The 27,088-nt window shown below is 43.0% G+C and overlaps 1 protein-coding gene across 1 annotated transcript; it reads right to left on the bottom strand.

The window, feature by feature from the left end:
- Positions 1–455: 455 nt before the first annotated feature.
- SLC35A1 (solute carrier family 35 member A1) lies at positions 456–27,064 on the bottom strand. The gene is made up of 8 exons (XM_048845060.2): positions 26,895–27,064; positions 22,732–22,909; positions 18,371–18,530; positions 16,870–17,022; positions 11,769–11,835; positions 3,067–3,243; positions 2,569–2,703; positions 456–993 (listed from the first exon to the last, which is right to left on the bottom strand). Exons 1-8 carry the CDS (start codon positions 26,908–26,910, stop codon positions 860–862), a joined length of 1,020 nt encoding a protein of 339 aa, XP_048701017.2. The 5' UTR covers positions 26,911–27,064; the 3' UTR covers positions 456–859.
- Between the last annotated feature and the right edge of the window lie 24 nt (positions 27,065–27,088).

The raw sequence follows: 27,088 nt of genomic DNA, 5'->3' as shown, positions 1-27,088 counted from the left end.
AGGGTCACAGTGCATAATAAACCCAAATAAGGTCCTTTGCGTACATTCAGTTTTGCTATTGCCCCTCTATAGTCAAGTTAAATTTATCTTATTTTGTTTGTTGGGGGTTTTCTTTACCATAAGAAGAATTTTAAAGAATAGGAAAAGGTCACAGTGAAAAGGCGGTGGGGTCCCAGGAGGGGGCGATCAGGGGACAAAGAACAGGGCAGATTGGATGGGTCGGGGATTCTGAGGGGGGCAGATAGGGGGCAGGGACCAGGCTGTTTGCGGAGGCACAGCCTTCCCTACCCAGCCCTCCACACAGTTGTGCAACCCCAATGTGGCCCTCAGGCCAAAAAGTTTGCCCACCCCTGCGATACACCTGTTAGTCAAAGGAAAGGTTCTTCTTTCCCTACATTTGGGAAATCAGACCAACATTTTCAGAATTCAGGAGCCAAATGAGTGCAAGGAGCAGCTTTGGTAATGAGATCTCCTTTAATAGAGCTTCTGAAGCCTTTGAGTATTTCTGCCCATAAATGGCACAATATAGTCATTCAACTATACAGTCGGAGAGAATGTCCCTCTTTTATATACAACAGAAGGTTCAATTCCTTCATTCTGCATTGCTGGTAGGTGGGCTCCTCACAGTCCAACATGAAAGGAACATGCCTTACATGAACAAGCTTCTTCAGGAGCTTGGCAATAATGGAGAGTCTGTAGCATCCAAAGAAAACCCTTCAGTTTCTTCCAGAATTAACTGCTGCTTTTATTCTGTCCAAGTTAAGTCTTTCCATGACTAGTTTAAGGCTAATTAAAAACAGGGTTTTTTTCCCCCGCGTCTTTCCTTTGCAGTGTCTCTTGTCCTTTGTTATGGCATACATCACATATTAATAAGTTTCTCTTTCAAACTCACTGTCTCTAATGATGGCTGGATTTTTGTGGTGTCTTGTCGAGGTAATCCATACAGGTATATAGAAATACAAACAAGGAAAGCACCAAGAGCAAAGCTTATAGCTGGAAGGAAACAAAACATTGTTTAAACACTCAGCTCCAAATGACAACAAAAAAATAAAACTTTCAAGGGAGACTTAACTGAGAAAGTTACAGTCTACTATTCCAACATCCTCCTTAATTTATACAACTCTAACGGACACGTGAGCTGTCATCCTAATAATTTGTAAGTCATATGGTGAAGGTCAGAGGAGCAAGTCTGAAACAGACATCCTACCATTCTGTATTTGTTCTTCCTTAGTGACTGCTGGATTCTGCTCATTCAGTGTGGTCAAAACAAACCCATGATTGGCCTCTAATCAAAAAATATTCCGTAACTGGAATTGTAATCTAGATACAGTTTGCTTTTCCAAATCTATTCTGACTTTTGAGTACTATTAGTAAAACTGAGGTTCTGTCACAGAAGTTAGATCAGCCACTCCAGGAAGTTCCCTCCAGTGCATTTTCTAGTGTTTTGTCCAGTCTAGTTTTAAAAATGACAGTCAAGCTTCTACCACTCACCCTGGGGCACTGTTCCACAGCCCATCAGATCTAACTCTTGGGAAGCTTTTCACTTTATGCAAAATTCCCTTGCAAGTTTCACCTCACTAAGTCATAACACCCCTCACATTCTTAAGTTCTTGCACCACTGCCCTCTGCCTCTTCCTGCTGGGCAAATGTCACCTTAGACAGAATTCTGACCGCGGTGAAGGATGCAGTGTAGTTGTAGCCGCGTTGGTCGCAGGACATTAGAGAGAGAAGGTGGGTGAGGTAATATCTTTAACTGGACCCGCTTCTGTTTGTAAGAGAGAGAAGTTTTCGAGCCACACAGAGCTGACCTGAAGAGCTCTATGTGGCTTGAAAGCTTGTCTCTCTCACCAACAGAAACTCGTCCAATAAAAGATATTACCTTGTCTCTGCAGTGAAGGATGTAAGATCTGTCCTTAAACCACTACGCTGGGGTTTGCCTGATGCACACAGGCTAGTCATGGCACAGTGTAAACAGGACAGTAACAGTCATTACAGCACTCTATAGAACAACTACTGTGGACTGGGAATTCCTGTTTCAGGAATAATTGAGAAGTTAACTTAGGACTGGCTCAGAGTTAGTGAATGCTGCATGAAAATATTGTAGCAGTTCCTTTATTAGCTACTGTCAGCAACTCAACATCTGCCAGAGATACAGTAATACTAATTTTTGCATTAGCCACAGGATCAGAAACTGACAGAACGGAGCGACTTAACATGAAAGAGTTCCAACCTCTGGTGAACATGAAAATGAAAGGTTTTGATATTCAGCCTTTCTCAGTAGCAAGTGAGGGATGTTGGGAGAGGGAGGGGCAAATCTGAATTTCCCCCCCCATGAACACGAAGCATACTATTACTAGGACACATAGGACGATAATATCCAGGAAATATGCTACAACACAGCTTGAGCGCTAGCCAACATCAGTCCTAAAAATTACATGCCAAGGTTAAAAAAAAACAACCACCCCACAGTAGACTGTAAAGTATTATAACATGCACTGTAACCAGCCTACTCGGGAGGATGAAACAAGGATATGAGGTCACTTCAAATATTAGCCAAAAACAACTTACTGATCTGTAAACCAAACAGCATCACCGATGCAACAGTAGAAAGGACAATGGCTGCTGCTGCAGAAAACCCTTTCATAATGTTGTCTGTGTATTTAACAACAACCGAAGTGTAGAGGCCTCCAACACTGGCAAGCACTGGGAAGCAAATAAGACATTCTTATTATTAAAGTTTTGGTGTAAAAATAATTTGTTTAGCCCAGTAATGGTGTATAGATTGTTTGTACTATGATCTGATCTTGCTAACCTGTAATTTTAAAAACCACATACAGCAAAATAGATTGTCTAAATGGCATCTAGCAGAAAGGACATGACTAGAATTATTATGGATGTTCTATTCATTAGTTAATGTGCTGAAAAAGCTGTTATTTAATTTTTATCAGGAAATCTAAATGTTTCCTCTACAAACTCACTCACTAAAGGGTGTTTACTGAATTTGAGTGTTTTGCATCAATCGGTCGGAAGCAACATCACAGGGGACCAGAACTGAAAGATACTTACAGATGACGAACCCGACATAATATGTGTAGCCATAGAAAAATCCTTTCTCAAGAACTTGAGCTCCTTCTGACATGTAAACACCAACTAAAGTCACCACAATCCCAGACAAGTACATCTGAATGTTCCTCACCCACAGGGAAGTATCTGAACTCTTTAATACCTTCTCAAAATAGACTCCTGAAAAGAGAGAATTCAATAAAGGTGAATGCAAAAATCACTCTTAAAGGTTTGTAGATATACAGAGGTTTAAGGCCTGAAGGGATCATTATATCATCTTCTAGTTGACCACCTGTCTATCACAAACCATTACATTTAATCTATTATCAGTATATTTAGCCCAGTAACTTGCTTGGCTAAAGCATATCTTAGAATCATAGAATATCAGGGTTGGAAGGGACCTCAGGAGGTCATCTAGTCCAAACCCCTGCTCAAAGCAGGACCAATCCCCAACTAAATCATCCCAGCCAGGGCTTTGTCAAACCTGATCTTAAAAACCTCAAAGGAAGGAGATTTCACCACCTCCCTTGGTAACCCATTCCAGAAAGGCATTCAGTCTTGATATGATGAAATGGAGAATCTACCACTTCCCTTGGTTCTTTGTTTCAATGGCTAATCACCCTTACTGAAAAAAAATCATGTCCCAATTCTAATTTGAATTTGTTGGGCCTTAGCTTCTAGCCATTGGTTCTTGTTCTGCCTTTCCCTGCTTGATTTAACAGCCCTTTAGCACAATAATGGGTGCTAAAGGGCTGTTAAATCAAGCAGGGAAAGGCAGATAAATAAATTTGTTCGTCTCTAAGGTGCCACAAGTCCTCCTTTTCTTTTTGTTAGGATACAGATATTCAGGCCTGTCTGTAAAGGCCTATACTCTAAGAATTTAGGTGTATTCTTATCACTTAGCTAGTTCTAGAGGTATAAAAGAAAGAATCAAAATCACTGTCTGCCAGTGTAAGGGCCTTCTCTTACTGTGACAGTCTGAGGCCCTGTTCTTAGGCTAAGGCCTTTGGCTAAGCAGCAGAGGCAGCCATAAGCTGGGAAGCCAACGGTCATATCCTCACGTTCCAAACTAGTCACATTGAAAGAAGGTGCTATTGGGCTGTTAGGAATACAATCCTGTCCTGATAATGCCTATTGCCTCCAGAGAAAAGGAAGTGCCTAGAAGATGTAAAAGAAAACTTAGTTTGATAGCATCCTGTCTGGCAAGAACTCACTTATCAATAGTAGGGATGTGAAATCCTCACTTCTGTATTGTTTTGTCATTCTAGTTCCCACTTTGCTATTGTTTATTTGCATGATCTCTGTCTGGTTCTGTGATTGTTTCTGTCCCCTGTATAATTAATTTTGCTGGGTGTAAACTAATTAAGATGGTGGGATATAATTGGTTACATAATCATGTTACAATATGTTAGGATTGGTTAGTTAAATTTCAGAAAAATGATTGGTTAAGGTAGAGTTAAGCAGAACTCAAGTTTTACTATATAGTCTGCAGTCAATCAGGAAGTGTGTGGGGGTGGGAAATGGGAACAGGGAATGGGGGTGGGGAATTGGAATCATGTTTTGCTAAGGGGGGAAATGGGAACAGGGAATGGGGGTGGGGAATTGGAATCATGTTTTGCTAAGGTGGGGAACGGGAACAGGGACACAGGTAATGCTCTGTGGTGTCAGAGCTGGGAAGGGGGACACTAAGGAAGGAAACTGGAATCATGCTTGCTGGAAGTTCACCCTAATAAACATTGAATTGTTTGCACCTTCGGACTTCGGGTATTGTTGCTCTCTGTTCATGCGAGAAGGACCAGGGAAGTGAGTGGGTGAAGGAATAAGCCCCCTAACACTCCCCCACTTCCAAACCACTGACGACAATGTTGAATAGCATCAGCCTAGTACCGATCCTTGCAGAATGCCCCTAGAAACACCCCAATTCAATGATGAGCCCCATTGACAAATACTCTGAGGTATGTTAGCTAGCCAGGTCTTAACCCCTTTAACTTGTGCTTTGATATTGTATAATGCTTCTTTTTGAATGAGAAGCTTGAGTGGTTCTAACAATTTTGTAAGGTGTTTGACTTAGTATTACATCTATGCAGTTATCTTTATTCCACCAAACTTGTAACCTCATCAATAAATTAAACCCGTTTGACAAGTTCAGTTTTCCATAAACCATGTCAGCTGGCATCCTTTAATTCTTTATTAACTGAATCCCCTATCAGGTTTTCCATAATTATGACTGGGGTTGATGGCAGGCTAACCAGCCTATGGTTACCCAGTTCACCACGCTTGCCCTTTTTTGAATACTGGCACAACAGAACTCATCCAGTCTTCGGAATTTCCTTTGTATCCCGAGATGTATTGATAATTAACATCAGTGGGCTGGAGAGCTCCTCAGCCAGCTCGTTCAAGACTCTTGGGTGCAAGTTATCCAGGTCTGCTCGTTTTAAAATGTTTATCCCTAGTAGATGTTGTCTGACATGCTCCTTAATTACTAATAGTTTGGAAAGTATTTCATCATCCATGACACAAATACATTATCCTACTGCTTTCCAAATACAGAACAGAAATATTTATTGAACACTTGTGCTTTTGCTGCATTACCAATTTTAGCATCTTCACCTAGTAATGGGCTATACCAGGAGTGGGCAAACTACTGCCCACGGGCCGGATCTGGCCCATCAGGGCTTTGGATCTGACCTGCGGGATTGCCACCCCCGTGGCGCAGTGGGGCTAAGGCAGGCGAGGGCAGTGCACGAGGCCCTCTGCCACCCCCGCTCCCTACCGGGGGCTGCAGGGACATCGTGCCGGCCGCTTCCGGGAGCGGCACGGGGCCAGGGCAGGCAGGAAGCCTGCCTTAGCCCCACAGCACGCTGTTGCCACCCCAGAGCCGCTGCAGGTAAGTGGCACCGGGCCAGAGCCCACAACCCGAACCCCTCCTGCACCCCACACCCCAAGCCCCTTCCTTGAGCCTCCTGCCGCATGCCACACCCTTCCTGCACCCCCCAACCCCATGCCCTGAGCCCCCTGCCACACCCTGCACCCCATCCCCTGCTCTGAACCCCCTGCTGCACCCCAACCCCCTGCCCTGAGCCCTCTCCCGCACTCCGCGCCCCTCCTGCACCCCAACCCCTTCCCTGAGCCCCCTGCCGCACACCACACCCTTCCTGCACTCCAACCCCCTGCCCTGAGCCATCTCCTGCACCCCGCATCCCTCATGCATCCCAACCCCTTGCCCTGAGCCCCTTCCTGCACACCGCACCCCCTCCCAAACCCCAACTCCTGCCCAGCCCTACATTCATGGCCCTGCATGCAATTTCCCCATCCAGATATGGCCCTTGGGCCAAAAAGTTTGTCCACCCCTGGGCTATACCATTGTTAAGATTTCTTTTACTCATGATATAGTGGAGAAAATTTGTTATTGTCCTTACAACCATGGATTTTTCTGTCTTTAGCTTCCCATATCAATTTTCTTGCTTCATAATTTCTAATTATGAAGGGTTTCTTCAGGTATGTTGGCAACAAGAAGAAAGCCAAGGAAAGTGTGGGCCCCTTACTGAATGAGGGAGGCAACCTAGTGACAGAGGATGTGGAAAAAGCTAATGTACTCAATGCTTTTTTTGCCTCTGTTTTCACTAACAAGGTCAGCTCCCAGACTGCTGCGCTGGGCATCACAAAATGGGGAAGAGATGGCCAGCCCTCTGTGGAGATAGAGGTGGTTAGGGACTATTTAGAAAAGCTGGACGGGCACAAGTCCATGGGGCCGGACGAGTTGCATCCGAGAGTGCTGAAGGAACTGGCGGCTGTGATTGCAGAGCCATTATCTTTGAAAACTCGTGGCGAACCGGGGAAGTCAGGGATGACTGGAAAAAGGCTAATGTAGTGCCAATCTTTAAAAAAGGGAAGAAGGAGGATCCTGGGAACTACAGGCCAGTCAGCCTCACCTCAGTCCCTGGAAAAATCATGGAGCAGGTCCTCAAAGAATCAATCCTGAAGCACTTGCATGAGAGGAAAGTGATCAGGAACAGCCAGCATGGATTCACCAAGGGAAGGTCATGCCTGACTAATCTAATCGCCTTTTATGATGAGATTACTGGTTCTGTGGATGAAGGGAAAGCAGTGGATGTATTGTTTCTTGACTTTAGCAAAGCTTTTGACACGGTCTCCCACAGTATTCTTGTCAGCAAGTTAAGGAAGTATGGGCTGGATGAATGCACTATAAGGTGGGTAGAAAGCTGGCTAGATTGTCGGGCTCAACGAGTAGTGATCAATGGCTCCATGTCTAGTTGGCAGCCGGTATCAAGTGGAGTGCCCCAAGGGTCAGTCCTGGGGCCGGTTTTGTTCAATATCTTCATAAATGATCTGGAGGATGGTGTGGATTGCACTCTCAGCAAATTTGCGGACGATACTAAACTGGGAGGAGTGGTAGATACGCTGGAGGGGAGGGATAGGATACAGAAGGACCTAGACAAATTGGAGGATTGGGCCAAAAGAAATCTGATGAGGTTCAATAAGGATAAGTGCAGGGTCCTGCACTTAGGACGGAAGAACCCTATGCACAGCTACAGACTAGGGACCGAATGGCTAGGCAGCAGTTCTGTGGAAAAGGACCTAGGGGTGACAGTGGACGAGAAGCTGGATATGAGTCAGCAGTGTGCCCTTGTTGCCAAGAAGGCCAATGGCATTTTGGGATGTATAAGTAGGGGCATAGCGAGCAGATCGAGGGACGTGATCGTTCCCCTCTATTCGACATTGGTGAGGCCTCATCTGGAGTACTGTGTCCAGTTTTGGGCCCCACACTTCAAGAAGGATGTGGATAAATTGGAGAGAGTCCAGCGAAGGGCAACAAAAATGATTAGGGGTCTGGAACACATGAGTTATGAGGAGAGGCTGAGGGAGCTGGGATTGTTTAGCCTGCAGAAGAGAAGAATGAGGGGGGATTTGATAGCTGCTTTCAACTACCTGAAAGGGGGTTCCAAAGAGGATGGCTCTAGACTGTTCTCAATGGTAGCAGATGACAGAACGAGGAGTAATGGTCTCAAGTTGCAGTGGGGGAGGTTTAGATTGGATATTAGGAAAAACTTTTTCACTAAGAGGGTGGTGAAACACTGGAATGCGTTACCTAGGGAGGTGGTAGAATCTCCTTCCTTAGAGGTTTTTAAGGTCAGGCTTGACAAAGCCCTGGCTGGGATGATTTAACTGGGAATTGGTCCTGCTTCGAGCAGGGGGTTGGACTAGATGACCTTCTGGGGTCCCTTCCAACCCTGATATTCTATGATTCTATGATTAATTCATCCTGACTGTTCTCTCTTTCCCTTTTCCATTTGTTAATTATTGTATTTATTCCTAGTTGCTGCCCTCAAGTCACCACTGAACCAGGATGGGATGGGTAAATGAAGAGAAATGGGAAGAGGAGGAAGTGCTTGTATAACAGAAATTAGGGGCATAACTTTCACCAGCGTTAGACACCCACCACACCACCTGAAGTCAAAGGGAGCTAGAGATGTTTAGCTTCTCTGAAAAATCAGGGCCACGCTACTAGTTTACTGATGAAGAATAGAATTAGTGTTTAAGACCATCAGAATTTAAAAAAATACAAAAAACATAGCAAGTATGTATGAGACATACAGAGGCTACAGAGCAGATTTATAACTGCACATGTGTAAATACAAAAATTAAACAGGAAAATTGGACATCATTGCAGAGAAATATACTGTAAGAGCAGAGCAAAAAAACCAAAGTCTGTGATTGATACAGTAGTTGTTAAATTCACAGTGGTCTCATTGTTCTGCTTTCCGCCCACTGAGACATAATTCATTGCAGCCAGTTGGAAAACTAAGTCTGAATTATTTTTTAATCAACTGCTCAATAAGCTGCTTTGGATGTCAACATGACCCATAAATGTTACCATCTCGGAAGAACACAACTGTCTGAGGCTGCTTTCCAGACCAATGATATAATACTTGAGATTTAGTACAAAACATCTGAATGCACACAAAAAGCACAAATCAACTGAGCAATATTACTGGGGGTGATGGACTGGACAGCACTCAGGAGAAGCTATTCTTGATATAGACTGGAATTATTAAAAGGTATTCTGTCAGTTTACATTGGACAAAACCATTTTTATAGGTCCACTGGATCCCCAGCTGCTATTATCATCACAATAGCAATCGTTTCAAAGAAAGCTTTTTTTCCACTTTCGTATGGCTAGGAGATTCCAACTGGTTTTCAGATGTAGACTTTGCTAGACAAGCGCAACACACTCTACCTGGTCAGCCCTGAAACTGAAGCTAATGCAAAATGTATCAGCTAGCTCATTAAGTGGTTATTTTCACTGGCAGTACATGATACCAATGCACTGGGCTCTACAGTGACTGCATAATGGTTTCTGAGTGGAACTTGGTGTTGTTTTGAACCTTTAAAGCCCAAAATGGCTTTAGATCTACCCATATCTTTCCCTATGCTACACTGCAATAATTGTTGTCAGGGAGGTACCTAGTCCTGATGCCCTCTCGCTATAGAAGAGAGGTGTCCCTCAACTCTGAATCTCCCCCGCTCTGGTCCTAAATGGTTTGAATTTGTTGATCTTCAGGGTAGGCTGCCAAGGCCCACCTATTTACACAGGCTGCTGGGGAGGGAACGGCATGATATGGTAATGGCTGAGGTAGGTGGGGAAGGTGATGCTGGCTTGATTAAGGCATTTTGGTTTCAGGCTGAGGAATAGCTGCTGAATTAATTTTTTATTTGTATTTTTAACCCTTTGGAGAAGGCTGCTAGAGCCCTAGATAGGCACTTTGGGGGTCTGTATTATGAATGAGGCTGGTTTTGCAAAGATCTTTTTTCAAAAGGAATTAATTTTCTACTAATATAGCAATCAGCACATGTGTGATAAATAAAGTTGGGAGGATAGCTCCCTTTGATGGACAGCCAGCCAGTTAGCTGTAAAATCCCTCTTGGTAGGTGTTCTCTACTTGTTTTACCTGTAGAGAGTTAAAAAGTCCCCCACATAAAAAAAAAAAGTGGGCAGCTGACCAAAAAAGCTAATGGGAAGGTAGAACTTTTAAAACCGGGAAAGAAACTTTCCCTTTGTCTGTTGTTCTCTGGTCTGGAGGGAGAGCAGCCATGCTACAAGCAACTTAAGCCAGGTATGATCATAAATCATCAGATCATGCCTAGAACTACTTATCTGAACTCCAAATGCATAAGTAGATCAGAATGCTTAGCTAGATGCGATTAGGGTTATTTCTTTTATTTCTGATTGGCTTGTGGACTCCTCTGTGCTAATCCCAGATGCTTCTGTTTGCTGGTAACCTTTAAGCTGAATTCCCAAGAAAGCTATTTTGGGTGCTTGATTTTTGGAATTGCTCTTTTAAAATCTAGCAAAAGCCTAAGTTCCAGATGTATTTTCTTCTTTTTGTTTTTAATAAAATTAACCTTTTTAAAGAACAGGATTGGATTTTTGGTATCCTAAGAGGTTTGTGCATGTTGTTTGATTAGATGGTAGCAACAGCTAATTTCCTTTGTTTTCTTTCTCAGCTCTTCTCTGGAGAGCGGCGGGTGGGGGGGTGAAAGGGCTTGAGGGTACTCCACAGGGAGGAATTCCCAAGTGCTCCTTCCTGGGTCCAAGGGGTTTTTTTTGCATTTGGGTGGTAGCAGCGTTTACCAAGCCAAGGCCAGAGAAAAGCTGTAACCTTAGGAGTTTAATACAGGCCTGGAGTGGCAAGTATTAATTTTTAAAATAGTTGCGGGCCCTACTTCTGCACTTGGAGTGACAGAGTGGGGATTCAGCCTTGACAACATGTGACAACCAGAGGAGCCTCACGGGAAGCTTCATGTGGTGAGAACTAGAAGTGGTTGGAAGTGATAATTCTTGGTTCATGGCCAATTATTCAACTGAAAAAAAAACCCAGTATGATTTGCAGCAACTGACTCCACCAGTTCTAAGTTTACAGCCAGGAAAGCATTCCTTCTGAACCCTGTAAACTTATCCAGTAGAAAACACAACTGCAATTATCCTTTAACGGCAGTTCACTTGTTCCCAGTTCCCTGGCTCCTGTAGTGGTGAAAGGATAAAAGGCAGCAAGGAAAGACTCTATTTTTATAGAATTTCTCCTATGTTTCCTGCTTCTCCTCTCACCATCTAAAATTACACCTGATCCCGCTGCCTCTCATTGATTTTCAGCTGCACCCACAGGACTAGGGAAGGGCTTATTCCAGAGGCGGAACCAGCCCTAAAATTGAAATGAACTCCATTCCACACCTAGAAGAATGTGGGTCTTCTGTTCTAAATCTTAAGGGAGCTTTCACACCAAAGCAAACTTGGAAAAGGAGTTTTTATTTAAAAAACTGTACTGAGCAAGTCACTTTCTCATTTTCCTTTTGCATAACTGTAGATATTTATATATGAAGAAGGGCTCTTCCTCTCACAGGCCCGCCTCTCCTGCTTAAGCCAGCCTTGAACTCAAAACCATGGGTTCGTAACATCACTATATTTTGCAATTTAAATATTGTGATGTCACAAATCCAGTGTAACAACCACAGGAAATAGAAGGAAACTGTGTGCAGAAGGGGATGAAGTCCTTGCTTAACTCTCAAACAGTCTTGTAAATCAATAAGTATAGTTAATATAAGAGATGTGAAATGTTTTAGTTTTTCCCATGAGGAAAGGTCTTGGCCTGTTCTTTTAAAACAAACTGCATACAGAAATGTTTTACCTGCAAATCCTGAACATAATACAGCAATAGCTATAGCGCCAAACCCTAACCAGGGATTCTGCTCCATCTGCAACATGAATCATAAACAAAACAGGTAGGAGGTTAGTTGTATAACTAGAGTAATTTACAGTCATTATTTCCAGAAGCCAATTTGTTAAGAGCACCACATATTAGCATTTTATTACAACATGAAAATGTGTTAGGTTATAGTTACAGTAAGTAACCGTTTCTTAGCCACCGCTGCCCTACAGCTTAGCTAGCTCTATTCACCGATGCTTCACTATGGAGTTTGGTTTGCCAAGTATAGTTTACTAACCTTAGAAGTACTGAGACACACAAGTCAAATTACAAAGGCAAACCACCAACCCTATCTCTCAGCTTTTCAGACACATGAGGTTTCTTTATTTCCTCTAATCTTGTAGTAACTTTTTACACTCACACGGTTCACCTGCAGATTTTAAAGTATTTTGTAGATTAACCCTTAACTCCCATGTGAGGACGCATTAGTAGTATGCAGATTGTCATTACATTTCAGTTTACTAGAATGGTTATGGCTACTCTTTTAATTTGCACACCTACAGGAAGGCACTTAAGTGACCTTTTCAGGGGGACTGAGCACCTACAATGATCACGGTAAAGGAAGGAACTTCATCTGCCTAAAGTATGGATTTAGGTACCTAACATTAAGCACACAACTTTAAAGATGCTGGCCTAAGTGACTTGCTCATGGTCACACAAGACAAGACACCAGTAGAACTAGGAATGAAATGCAGCTCTCTGGAAGCAGTTTAGCCTGGTGGATAGAGCATTGGACTGGGACTAAAGAGACTTGTGTTCTATTCCCAGCTCTGCCACTAGGTGACTGGACAAGGCACTTCACCACTCTGTGCCTCAGTTTCCCCATCTGTAAAATGGGGATGACCCTTACCTCCATTTGTAAAGTGCTATGTAAAAGCCAGATATTATTATTACTACTGATTCCCAGCTCTTTGCTCCAACTACTAGAGTACACTCAACACCAATTACTGAAAAAAGTGAATTGCTGCAATATTTTCTATGCTATTGAATTTACGATAGTGGTAATTTATGCTACTTGTGGCAATCACTTCTCTTCCAAAAACCATAGGATATGGCAGAGCAACAAGCCTGTTTCAATCAGTATGAGGTTACTCACCTTGTGCAGTAACTGAGGTTCTTCAAGATGTGTCCCCCTGTAGGTGCCCCACTCCAGGTGATGTTGGGTCCCTGCGCCTTTGCTCGGAGAGTTTTGCAGCTGCCCATATGGGTCATGCATGCACGGTGCCTGCCTCGCATGATGTTGGCGGTTCATCTAGCGCACACCCGACCCGGGCTCCTCAGTTCCTTCTCTCCTGCGGAGTCTGCTTCAAACTCCTCCATTCCTCCCCAGTCGGGACACCTATGGCTTACTGGACCCTACGGCCACAACCCTCATATGCTCACGACATGCCACCGGGGTATGGCCACCCATGGATGGCACCACTCAGGCCCTATGCTGGTCACCGGCCAGACTGGAATCCCTGGGGATCTTACAAAAGACCTACAGCAGGTGCCACAGCCCATGTAGGGAAGATGCCAGATCCCCACCTCCACCTTCAGAGACTGTAGTCACTGAGACAGGGGATGAACCCTTGGCAGAGCAGGAAGAGGACACTGCTCCGACACCTCACCAACCAACAACAAACCATCCTCCTCACTGGACAAGGCTACTATGCCTCCAACCACAGCAGATGACTTTACCCACATCCAAGACTTATTCAAAAGAGTGGCCAATGAGCTTAAAATTGCTCTGGAGGAAGTGCTGGAAACTCAACATGAGCTAATGGATATTTTACAGACATCTTCCTTCTCCAAGACAGCATTGCCAATCAGTGGGGTTATCATGGAACCCGCCAAGACTGTGTGGCAAACTCCATCCACCATACTTCCTACCTGCAAAAGGGCAGACTGAAAATATTATGTTTCCTCAAAGAGATTGGAATTTCTATTCCTACACCCAGCACTCAACTCGCTGGTAATGGAAGTGGCCAATCGAAGGGGCAAACAATAGCACTTTCGATCCACCCCCTTCAATAAAGAGAATAAGAGGTTGGACCTATTTGGCCGCAAAGTATACTCTTCATCCACGCTTCCGGTCAGAGTGGCAAATTACACGGCACTACTTGCCAAATACGACCACAGTAACTATGGCAAATTTATAGGCTTTATTAACGAGATCCTAGAGGAAAAGAGGCAACAATTTAAATCTCTGGTCTCTGAAGGACAGATGATTACACGCATGGCTGCTGATATGGCCGCCAGGTCCATTGCTACAACCTTGGTCATGCAATGAGCCTGGTGGTTTAACTCCTCAGCACTCCCATGGGAGATAGAAAATACAGTCGAAGATCTCCCCTTCAACGGAGAAAAATTGTTGCAGCCAAAATCACTGAGGTACTGCACACTATAAAGGACTTGCAGGCCATTCTCCGGACCCTCAGCATTCATACACCTGCTATAAGAAGGAGACAATACAGGTATCAACCATATCAGAGGAATAGATACCCAACATACACACAGCAACACCAGAGGCCTTATGAACACCACCACCACCACCAACAGACAAAGACCATAACGACGATGCCCTCCACAACCAGTGGCATCTCAACCTCTAATACACAAATTTGAAGGCTTGGTCGAGGGTCTCGAAGACCTCCCCCACATTCCAGCACTTACACCATCCACCCATCTGCTTGGAGACAGTTTGCTCCCATTCTACCTGAAACGGTCCGCCATCACCACGGACAAATGGGCCCCAGAAGTCATCCAGATGGGCTTATACCATTCCTTTCCTATCTATACTTCCCCTCCCATCTCCCCTCCCGGTCCCTCTTCAGGACCCCTCTCGCGAACATTTGCTACACCAGGAGGTAGATCATTTCCTCCAATTAGGGGCAGTGGAGACTGTTCCTGCACAACACGGGGGAAGGGACTTTAATCCCACTACTTTTTAACACAAAAGAAAAATGGCGGCTGGTGACCTATCCTCGATCTCAGGCAACTCAACAAGTTTGGGAGAAAGCAGCAGTTCAAGATGGTCACCTTAACAACTACAATATCAGCACTGGAGCAGGGGGACTGGTTTTCATCTTCAGCTCCTCCTCATCTTCAGCGCTCGAAAAAATGGGATGCTACTGAAGATAAATGTTGGTGTGGTACCGCTGGCCCCCCGTGAGACATCGGTGCATAAGAGAGGGGACTCCAGAGTCGAGGAGACCAACAAATCCTCGGGGTGCTGCAAATGGCGTGGTGCCAAGAGCCTCGGTGTCGATTGCATTGGAGGGTACAGTGTGCTGATCTGGTGCAGTTTGTGTCGGCACCATTGCGGTAGCAGCACTGGGCTGTGGCACGGAGATAGGAGTGGCTGTTTGTGCCATCTCCTTTGGAGCTGCCAACAGTGCCGTGGTGGAGGCGGGCAGCTTAGAGCTTTAGCCTCGGCACCACAGCCCTGGCTTCCGCTGGCAGCCGCCGCACGGACAGTGCCGCACGGTGCAGGAGGCACCAATGAGAGCGACTTGGTCGGTGACTGTTTTGTGTTTCTCTGCACTCTATGGGGTGAAGAGGATGGCCGGGGTTTTTTTGGGGGTTGTTTGGCCTTCGGGGACCTTGGCGGTGAGGAGACCGGTGACTTATGCTAGGAAGAGGGTTCCTGCCCCAGGTCGGAGGCTGGTTTTAAGGATTTCTCCATCAAGATGAGTTTAAGTCTCAGGTCTCTATCCCTTCAGGCCCTAGCCTTCAATTTGTTACAGTGGGCACATTTCGGAGGAATGTGAGCTTTCCCCCAGGCAACGGACACATTAAGTGTGTCCATCTGACACAGGCATCGCCTCTCTGCACGTTGTGCGTCTTTTAAATCCTGGTGAATCATGCATTTTCCTAACCTAATACTAACTGTACTAAGGGATGGAAAAATAAACCTTTTTTTTTTTAAAATAGGGGACGTAACTCTAATAACTGAAACTTAACTTGTCTAAACTATCCTAATATAATATAAAATATAATATATAATATAATATATAATATATATTATATAATATATAATATAATATAATATAAAATAATAATTGTCTAAACTATCTGATGAAGTGAGCTGTAGCTCACGAAAGCTCATGCTCAAATAAATTGGTTAGTCTCTAAGGTGCCACAAGTCCTCCTTTTCTTTTTGCGAATACAGACTAACACGGCTGTTCCTCTGATACCTATCCTAACTAACTAATTTATCTAGACTTATCTATTTGAAACGAAGGTTTTTAACGGGATTGCTGAGCTCCGTCACAGGCCGGGGACAGTTGAGAAGGAACTGAGGAGTCCGGATCGCGCGTGAGCTAGATGAAGCGCCAACGTCATGCAAGCCAGGCACCGCGTGTGCGTGACCCATGCGGGCACTGCTATAAAACTCTCAGAGCAAAGGCGCAGAGACGCACCATCACCTGGAGTGGAGCACCCACAGGGACATCTCTCGAAGAAGCAAGCGGTGGTCCCCAAACTTTCTCTCGTGCTCCCCCTTACCCTTGTCCGTCCCCCACTCCTCCCCACAGGTCACAGCTGGGAGCCAGGGCTGGGAACAGGGCCATGGTCAGGGACAGGGGCTGAGGCTGGGACAGGAGTGGGTCTGGGGCCATGGCCAGCTGGGAGCTAGGGCCAATGCTGGGGCCGCAGCTGGGGGCGGGGAGCATAGCTGCAGCCAGGAGCTGGGTGTGGAGCCGCAGCTGGGAGCTGGGGACGGAGCAGAGCGGGGGGCAGAACAGGGCTGAAGGCTACCACGCCCCTCCCCAAAACGTTCCTCCGCACCCGCCTCCGGGGGTGCACTCCACAGTTTGGGGACCACTGAATTTGAACAGATGATCAAACTAACATTTTACATTGTGAAACAGCGTGGCCGCAAAAAGGAAATCGATACACAATTGTGATGCACCTGGCACACATTATTACAAATACTCCACAGCCACCATACAGTGAGTGAAATAGATAGGTGGAGTGGCTCAAGGCAGCCTGCTATTTCTGATGAAATGTCCAGAGAAGGTATCCAGGTGATAAGGCTTACCTGTACTTTTGTAACCTGAGCAGGTTTCCACTGAACAAGTGTGACTCCACCGCACAACATAAAGACAGAGAACCACTGCAATTTACTTAGGGAACGGTTTAACATTAAGACCGTACATAAGGCTGTGCATGGGATCTTCAACTGATATGTCACCTAAAAAAGGGAAAACGGCAAATAGCATATGGTTACATGAACTCCATCAAAACCACAACAGATAGAATACTGAACTCAGCTATACACTGACATCAGCATATAGTATTTCATACTCCGATATATTAATTCCGTGCCTCATTACAGGCTAAATGTCATTTGCAATTACAAACATGTGAATCTGGAATGACTCCATCGCAGTTAATGGGTTTACTTTTTATTGGCTGATTAAATTGGTTGATTATGAAGTGCATATGGTGAATTTTTAAATATCAATATTGTGATTAACACACGGTAAGGATAGTAGAATATTTTATTCAAGTACCTTACCTCATTATTTCAAAATATTTTAATTTTTAAGTTTTCGGATGGGGGGTTATTTCTTTTCTTATGTAGTTTGCATAAGGGTTATATTAACAAATTGAGTTACTTTAACAATAAGACAGGTTTGTGGGGGGGGAATTTACTTACAACAAAGGTTTAATCGCAATTCCTTCCACTATTAAATCTAAATACATGGTTTCAAAGTTTAACAGTAACAAACATAATTAGGGTTCTACTTTTCAACTTAAACTACACATGAATTATTCCCTTCTATAAAGGTTCTTATACCACCCACATCATCACAATATTTAAGCACCCTCCAGAAGTGTGCTAAGCAACATAAATAACATGATAAAACACTGAACAAAACTTGGTTCTAACTGAACACAAAAACATAGAAGATGGCAAGGCTGTTTTAGGGATTTACCAAAATTCATGCCTTATTCATATGCACTGTAAATTACAGATTGTATCACTTGATGTGCTCCAGGTTTTACTTCTTTCTTGAATTTGGCAAGTGTGTGGTAATCAGCTTTTTAAAGTGTAGCTACACACAATGCCACATGATGCCAATAATAAATCACTGTTTACAAGAGATGGGATTTTCCCCCATTACTAATGCAACCACCAATTTTCACACAAATGTGTAAATCTCAGTTCATACAAACTTACAAAGATTCCTGTCATTGCATTTTCTTACATTACATACCAGGCCCCCCCATCCTCTTATTTAAATACCTCCTAAAAATTTGTCTTTTCTTCAAGACACTCAATCATAAGAGAAAAAATAGATTTCCTGATGAAAAATAAATACAGCATCTCCTGCCTCTGGGCCTCCCAGTACATCTTGTCTTTCAGTGTCTGTCCTGATGTGTGTCTTTTAATGAGCACTTTTCAGTGCTTGAATAATAATAATAATTAAATTCTAAGGTGTTACAACTCATTAAAGCAGACAAACCTACAACCTGAAAATGAGTAAAAATCGGGATTCTGTGTTTTGGTTCCTAACCATAATAATGCCAGTTACCTGGTAGACTGCTGCATCCAAATTGCTAAGAGCCAAGAAAGCCATGTTGTTTTGGACCGCATACACCACAGATGGAACACTTAATTTTAGCAATTCCTTCGGGCTGCCTAATATATTTTCTCTTAAAGATGTCATCAACCTACCCAGGCTTCCAGTTTCTCTGCAAAATAAAAGGTTTTAGCACAACCATATTTGATGACTCATTTACAGTGAGATTCATGAACAGAGTTCTTTGGAAGGTCTTTAAAAACATGCTTTTGGAATCTTCAATTAATTAAAAAAAGTACACTGAAAATCAATTTGGTTCCCAGCAAGTACAAACCATTAGGGGCCAGGAGCAGATTTTGGAATGATAAAGGTCAGTCGCATTAACACATGAATTCTCAGCAACAGGTTGGCCCTACAGAGAGTTTCAATAACATTAGTTGCTCAGCCCTAAGTATACACACTAAGTATACAGCGCTAAGTATACACACAGAGTTGCTCTTTCTTGCTACTAATATTGGATTCGTCTCAAATTTCTTTTGTGATTTTCCAAATCTCCTGCAGCCTCTGGGTGAGATTCTGGGCTGTGCCTTTAAGAGGTTCAGCACAGAACTCTCAACCCCAGGGAAGGAGGGGCTACTGTGGCTTTAACCTACCCTTGCACTCTTCTGATTCTGAGTTGTCCCACCTCTGGTGTAAGTTACAAAGTGAATTAAGATAAACCAAATTAAGGCCATTTTAATTCTGAATAAAAGTGTCCACAAGGGGTTTAGTGCTGTTTAATTAATCCGCTTTAAATTTACATTTAAATTAATTCAGATTAACCTTCCTAGACAAGCCCTTAATCAGACCTAGAGAGCACCTCTTCCCTCCTGTACCTGTACTCTGCCTCTCCAAATACTACTATGGGCAAGCAGTGTTCTAGGCAGAGCTATGGTGCCAAAGGCACAGGAAGAGATGCTGCAGCTCAGCACCACACAGTAAGTTTATACTGTGGAACAAAACATTACACAAGGATCTAATGTAATATGAGGTTTCTTGGTATTATTCCTCAAACAGCACATCACATTGCCTGGCACTGTACGATCCAGACCAGGAAGAAGATTTCTGTTTCTAAAGAATTATCTACATTAACTATGCTCTGTTTACAGTAACGTTTAACTGTTAGAATAAATGTGGAAAAATACCACAAAAGCCTGACCTTTTATATGATGGTATCCCACAATATATCACACATTTTGTTTATTAAAAGCAGGCTGTTAAATAAGAAAAAAAAGGATAGAATTGCACCTACCTTTGTTCAATTCTAATACAGTACTGTACTATTACAAAATAATGTACTTAAGCATGAATGATCAGGTCCAAAGGATAGTATATTGCTTGGCTGATCACTCAAAGTTAAATTATAGCAGTAATACGATGAACCAAAATTAGACAGTGGTTGTATTCCAGCGAAGTTACTGATGTAAATGATTAAACAAATCATACCACTTAAAGGAAGGATCTCTTGTGAGTACCAACCACTTCACTACAGAAAAAAAACCTGCAGTTTGTTTTACAATTTAGGAGAAATCTTTACACCCACTCCCCCCCCCCCCCCACACACACACACAAAAATGACCTCACATGCCAGGATTTTGTGTTAAGAGGAAGGGAGCACAACATACTTATTACAGCTGACCATACTTTCTTTCGTAGTTAGAAGACAGTTGAGTTTTCTTGAGCTGACATTGTCTCGATTTAGTTCTGTTTCATTGGATAGGTGTTTTCTAGTTTATATACATGTAGCCAGAGGCTGAAATAGTTACTATTTATACACAGAAAAAAATAAACTCAGCTGAAATACTGGGTAAGTGTAATGGACAGACTACTGAAACGTAATTAACAACTTAACAAGACACATGCCAAACTGTCATTTTGCTTGTTATGTTTCCCCTTTCCTCCATCTGTTCCATCCAGATTGTATTGAAGAGTAGGAACTTCTCTAAATCTTAGTGTGAGGTGCCTAAGAAATTTTTCGTGATGGGGGGGCATGGTAGCAGGGGCCTGGTGATTAAACAACAGAGTTTTCGTGTACTTTTGACATTTGGCATGGAATTTCAGTAATGAAAAATAAATGATGCCCCTTTAAACACTCTCGTTTCTGAGAACAGGAGCAATTGTTTTCATTATTCACACTCAATATTTGATTATATTTGAATATTACGGGTTCAGATATGCAGTCCTTCTGTGAGACCTCTTATCTGAGTTGGGCGGGAGAAAATAAAAAAACAAAAATATTCTGAATTAGACATTGTAATTTAAAGTTAAATTAGACACTGTGAGCACACCTAGATAGACTTAAACCCACAAAAAGTGTAAAAATTAAAAGTTAATAAAGAAACTTCATCCTTCACTCACAACACTGGCACAAGGAGTACAAAGATCTCACAACAGATCTTAATCACACATACTGCAAAACCAAGGCACATATGAGAAAGTAAATAAAGTGCTTTGGCTCTAATTCAACATCCTTGATGCTTCTGTACATTCATCTTGGAAACTTATTCTGTGTTTTTCATGGGACTGGATATGAGAGAGATATAAATGATAATCAAGCTTGTAATATGTATGAATGTATTTGTTCAAAATGTGTAATCCCAAATAAAATTAGAATGCAAGTCAGTTTGGCTTTTCGAGTCCCAACTCTAAGAAGCTATAAATCATGTGGGAATCTGAACAAATTACTAATTCAGAGTTTAGGTGGCCAGGAGTAAGCCAGGTTCATTTTATTCCCATAATTATAGGCAAAATAAATAATTACACAGCTTGAACTGTAAGTCGTCTCCATTTCAAAAGGCAGTCATCTGTCATTTATTCAAAGCTTAAAGTAACATTTCATACTTGAACATACAACGCCAAAAATGCAAACAGTAGAGAACTACAGCAAGTGTACTTAATTACATAAATTCTATATTGGAACAGAACCCTGGTTTATCTTATTTGGTGTCCTGTACTTTAACAGTGATCAGCACTGGCTGCTTCAGACAAAGACACAAAATGCACACCAAGGGAGCAGACTGCTTTCTGAATCCATTGGGTGATCAGTTGATACACTGAAGCACCAACATTAATAAATATTATAAATTTTAATTCAAGCTAATATTACTGCAGATACTATGCATATTAATTAAAAAAAACTTTTGCTGGATCTTTTAAATTAACAAAAACTGAAATGTAAGCAAATATCTCAGTTATCTTGCGATAACACTGAATTTATATACCAGCTGCATTTCTTTTGCATACTAAAGAGGTTGCAAAGATTTGGGGGTTGTGGTAGATAATCAGCTGAACATGAGCCCTCAATGTGACACTGTGGCGAAAAGAGCTAATGCGATCCTGGGATGCATTAACAGGAATCTCAAGGAGTAGAGGGGTTATTTTATCTCTGTATTTGGCCCTGGTGCGACTGCTGTTTGAATGCTGTACCCGGTTCCGGTGCCCACAAATCAAGAACAATATTGATAAATTGGAGCGGGTTCAGAGAAGAGCCACAAGAATGATTAAAGGATTAGAATACATGCTTTATAGTTTTCAGAGTAACAGCCGTGTTAGTCTGTATTCGCAAAAAGAAAAGGAGTACTTGTGGCACCTTAGAGACTAACCAATTTATTTGAGCATGAGCTTTCGTGAGCTACAGCTCACTTCATCGGATGCATACCGTGGAAACTGCAGAAGACTGCAGAAGACATTATATACACACAGAGACCATGAAACAATACCTCCTCCCACCCCACTGTCCTGCTGGTAATAGCTTATCTAAAGTGATCATCAAGTTGGGCCATTTCCAGCACAAATCCAGGTTTTCTCACCCTCCACCCCCCCACACACAAACTCACTCTCCTGCTGGTAACAGCCCATCCAAAGTGACCACTCTCTTCACAATGTGTATGATAATCAAGGTGGGCCATTTCCTGCACAAATCCAGGTTCTCTCACTCCCTCACCCCCCTCCAAGAACCACACACACAAACTCACTCTCCTGCTGGTAATAGCTTATCTAAAGTGACCACTCTCCCTACAATGTGCATGATAATCAAGGTGGACCATTTCCAGCACAAATCCAGGGGTGAGAAAAATGCAAACGGACACACCTGCATATTGTGAGGTTTACAGAAGTGATTCAGAAAAAAGTTCACAAGCTCTGACATGCTTTAAACTGATTCTTTCACAGCATTATTTTTCAATGCCGCTCCTGCCCAGCTTCACAAGTACGGCATATAAAAAGAGAGCTAGCTGAGACCCTCATGTCCATATGCGTGTATGTATATATATCTGCATGTGTGTGAGAAGAAGAATGAGAATGCAGTTCCAGCAGTGGTTAGCACTCATACTTACTTGGCCAAAATACCCACACTTAGGAATAACTTGATAACTTCTGTAATGCACACAGCTGTGGTTGCAAAGTAGAGTTCTGTTTCTGCTATTCTCGTGTATCGTAGAGCTACAGTGTACGTTGCAGCCACCAGGGTCATCACCGTCAAGCAGTACAATTTAAACAGCAAACTGACATTCTCTGAAAGAAAAAATATAGCTCAGTAAGGAACATGAAACAGTCAAAGAGCAACTTGCTAGTATACTTACAGCAACTCAGTATGCTCCTCATTCTAAATTAAGAATGTTGGATCATATTAAAGAAGTTCTGTATTAAAATTACAAATGAGTTTGATTCCCCATAGTTTAAATTCCAGGGTATTACTAATTAAGAGGTTTCTTGGTTTTTGGTACTGTTTCTCTCCCTCTATGTGTGAAACTTGCAAGCTGCTAATTGTGTTAGTACATTCTAAGACAGAATCTGTTCTCAAAGCAATTCACAGAGAGAGAGACTCAAAGCAATACTCTAACAACAGAAACAGCACCCAGAGACTCCCCACCCTTTTGTTGTATTAACAATTGTGATTAAAATAGAGATAGAGGATGTATGTGGATGGATGCTTGGTGTGGATAATAACTGAATGATCAGAGAGGTGCCAGCCTAAGAATCCAGTGTCCATCAGCTGAAGAAGGCAACAAGTGGAAATAACCAGAGGACCCCCCAGAGGGCAGACTGGAATCCACCCAACAGCCTCAAGAATGGGAGAACCAAAGAACAAGATAACATCTAGCAGCAGGGAGCCGTCAGGAATGTGCTATCTGCTGATTGATTCAGCAACAGCATGATGAAGCAATTCCCATAGACTGGCATAGGAAGAAATTTCTATAAAAATAGACTCTAAAAAGTGAGAACTTTGGGGTCTGATTCTGCAAACCAACTTCCAGGAGCATCAGATGAGCATCTGACAAGGCCCTGCTCTCTCCTCATGTCCAGGCCACCTGGCCAGTGGCTTGGCATGAGCAACTCTAAGGCTGGTAACTATGATAACAACCTTGCAGAACCTGTGTGTGTGTGAGTTTGTATGAATGAATGTGTGAATAAATATGAGATTGAATGGAATGTTATAACTATAACTAACTGCTTACTATGATTCTTTCTGTATTCACAATAAATGTGGTATTTTGCCTTTTTCCCTTTAATAAGATCCTGCTGGTTTTTATTTTATTGGTATAACATTTTGGTGGAGAAATGCGAAAGGGGGAATATTGGTAAAAAACCTCAGTTATTGTAAATATTGGTGTGCACACCGCCAGCTCTAGTGAGCTAGGCATTTCTATTAGGTTAACCAGACCTGCTAGCCTCCGGGAAGGTAGCAGGGGACCTGCTGGCCTCCGGGAAGGTAGCAGGGGAAAAACGCATAGATTAAGCTATGATTTCAGAATCTAGGCTGTGTCATTTGCTAAGTAATACCAGCAGTGACAAAGAGATTGAAATATCCATGTTAAGATGTTTAAAAGAAAACAGGGTAAGCCAGTACCAGAGGGAGGAATGGAGTCAGAAGGAACTCCAACCTCACCTTTTGTTAAAGAAATTACACCTTTTAAACAAATCCTTCAAAATTTGGGCACAGTCCTTGGACTAAACAAGCCCTAGCTGATGTCTGCACTATTTCGGACCTGGAGGATAGATTGGCTCAGTATAACCTCATAAACAAACCTTCTAGTGCTGCCAAAAGAGATGCAGCAGCAATTTGGTTGTTGTGGGAGGCATGTTAGGATTCTTCCCTCTGCTTGTCTTCATGTAAAGAGGAAAAGGCACAAATGGAAAAGGGAGCAGACAATTGGAAGGTGCTGGCTACAAATACCCAAAGCCAGCTGAAAATAGTGAAAGAGGCACTCCAGGAATACAAAAAGAGTGAAAAAGTTAACTCTGCAGAGGCTGGAGGGACGCAGGTAAAGGGGGAGAAGGCCCTATGTACGGTACCCCCAGGCATAATTACAAAGAGAAAAGAGAGTAAAAAAAAAAGTTAACTCTGCTGAGGCTGGAGAGAATTAAGCAGCTAAACTTTGTGAAAATGTTAAAAAGGAAAAGTGTTAGAGAAAGAGCATTCTTGGTTTCTTTGCAGCCATTCTGAAAGAAAAATGGGCCCTTTTCCAAAGGAATGTCTGTAAATTAGTCAGGCAAAAATAAACTATCTGATTAAAATCATTTGACTGGACAATTTAGTCAAATTTGCTAAAAGAACATAAGGGGGTTCTATTGGAACTTAGCTGCCTCAAATGTATAAAGGGAATGTAAGATGTAAAAAAAAAACAGAGCAGTGTGGAAGGGATGTTAAGGAAAAGAAAATGTGTATGTATCTATCTGTGTGTGTGTAAATATGTAAAGTTCTAAGGACCAGTTGCTTTTGTTTTTGTTTTAAATAATGCCACTAAAAATCCATTTGACTCTTTTATTCAAAGTTGCAAAACTGACAGACCTTTTTGCTAGACACAGGTAATTAGTGTTGTTTGGCTTTGGGATTTGGCATTTAACCCTTAAAAGGTAACTCAATGCTTTACAAAATTTAAAATGTTTTTAAGTTGTGGCTGCAGCAGGGCAGTCAAAATCAGGAGAATATAAAAAAAAAAATTTTGGATTCTTTTTGTTTGTTTGTTTTTGTAACAAAACAGCAGATGAGAGTTGTAGTACAAAAAAAAATAAAAAAAGACAGTGCCTCTCTGAAGCAACAGCAGGGGTGAGGTGCACAAAACAAAAAGAAGCAATGTTAGAAACACTGAGTCAAATCTATGTTTAGTTAAAAGAATTTCTCAAGTACTATTTTAATGCCATATTTTGCATGGTACCTTTGAAAAGTCCAGAATCTAAAACTTTCCAGTGGTTCAGAAATCGCTCTAGAACTCTTAGCCATTGCATTAAAACATCACCTAGTAATATTTTACAACTAGATTCACCACATTTGTTCAGGTTGAGCGATATCTTATTCTGCAAGTAGTCCTGTTTATTGCATTAAGATACTGTTCAACACAAGCATGGCTGAATCTGGCCCATAGCATAATGATACTGACCTCTTCTGTAAAGTGCTTTGAGATCTACTGATGAAATGCACTATAAAAGAGTTACATATTATTACTAATAAATAAAACCCTCTCTAATAACTCTCTGCAGGTTTCTGAAACGTAATATGTTGTAATGGAGGACACAGGGCATATATGTAGGTACCCTAGCTGACAAACTTCAGTGAAATTGCATTGTGCACTCTACAGCTTCTAGATTTTAATTTGCTTCCACTATTTTGAAAAAATGTAGTTTGATCTATTCAAATTTATTGTTCTCTGTTAATTACTGAATGACTGTTCTATGTTCACTGCAGGTGAGCTGATCATAATAATCATTTGGGTATGATTTGATTAATCCTGTACCTCCTGTACAGGATTAATCAAATCCTGTAGTTTGCTCATTTTAAGGGAGTGCTGCCTTTTATTGTAGAACATATTTCTACAAGGTACACTCACATATCCCATTGCTGCAATCATGTAAATTAACTACATCCTTGGATAGATAAAATCTTATATACTTCCGTATGCAAATTCAAAGGGGACTATCAATTGGCTTTAGGACCAACATTTAGATTTTGCAACAACCAGATGATTTACAAGGTCCAACCAGAGGGAAAATACAAAGAGAAAGTAAGTTTTATTGTCTACACTGAAAAATGCAAAACACATACAACGACCCACGTATGAAAAGTACATTTGAAAACATTTAGTTGCCCACTCCAACCGCCCCATAGCCCCCTCCCCTCCGCCCCATTGCCCGCCCCAACACCCCCATAGCCCCCCTCCCCTCCCCTCCCCTCCGCCCCACTGCCCGCCCCAACACCCCCCATTGCCCCCTCCCCTCCACCCCATTGCCCGCCCCATAGCCCCCCTCCCCTCCGCCCCATTGCCCGCCCCAACACCCCCATAGCCCCCCTCCCCTCCGCCCCACTGCCCGCCCCAACACCCCCCATTGCCCCCTCCCCTCCGCCCCATTGCCCGCCCCAACACCCCCCGCCCCAATAATTAGCCCGGGACAAGCAGCTCCCACTGCGAGGGGGGGAAGGGGGGGCGGACGGCGCCCCGGGTCTGTCTCGCGCGGGGAAGGGGGCTGACCCAGCCTCCTCCCCCGGCACCGAGTCTCTCACCTCTCGGAGGCGCCATGGTGTCCGCAGCTTAAATTGGCGAGATTGCGGGGGCCCGAGCCGGCAACCGGGCACCGCCCCCTCCGCTCCTCCCAGGTACCATAAAGAACGGCGAGGGTCGCCTAGAGCGGCCCGTTCAACTGCGCCACCATAGAGTCTGAGGCCTGTCTGCGCTCAGTGTCCCCATTCCCCATTGG

The sequence above is a fragment of the Caretta caretta genome, chromosome 3 (assembly GCF_965140235.1).
Source record: "Caretta caretta isolate rCarCar2 chromosome 3, rCarCar1.hap1, whole genome shotgun sequence".
Taxonomy (NCBI): Eukaryota; Metazoa; Chordata; order Testudines; family Cheloniidae; genus Caretta; species Caretta caretta.
The sequence above is the reverse complement of the archived record's forward strand: the minus strand, read 5'-3'. Positions and strand labels throughout refer to the sequence as shown.

Coding starts and splice junctions, on each gene's coding strand:
- SLC35A1 (XM_048845060.2), bottom strand. Junction 3,244..11,768: donor ATTATGTTCAGGATTTGCAG/GTAAAACATTTC, acceptor CTCTCTTTTCAG/GAGTCTATTTTGAGAAGGTA. Junction 994..2,568: donor GCTGTTTGGTTTACAGATCA/GTAAGTTGTTTT, acceptor GTTTCCTTCCAG/CTATAAGCTTTGCTCTTGGT.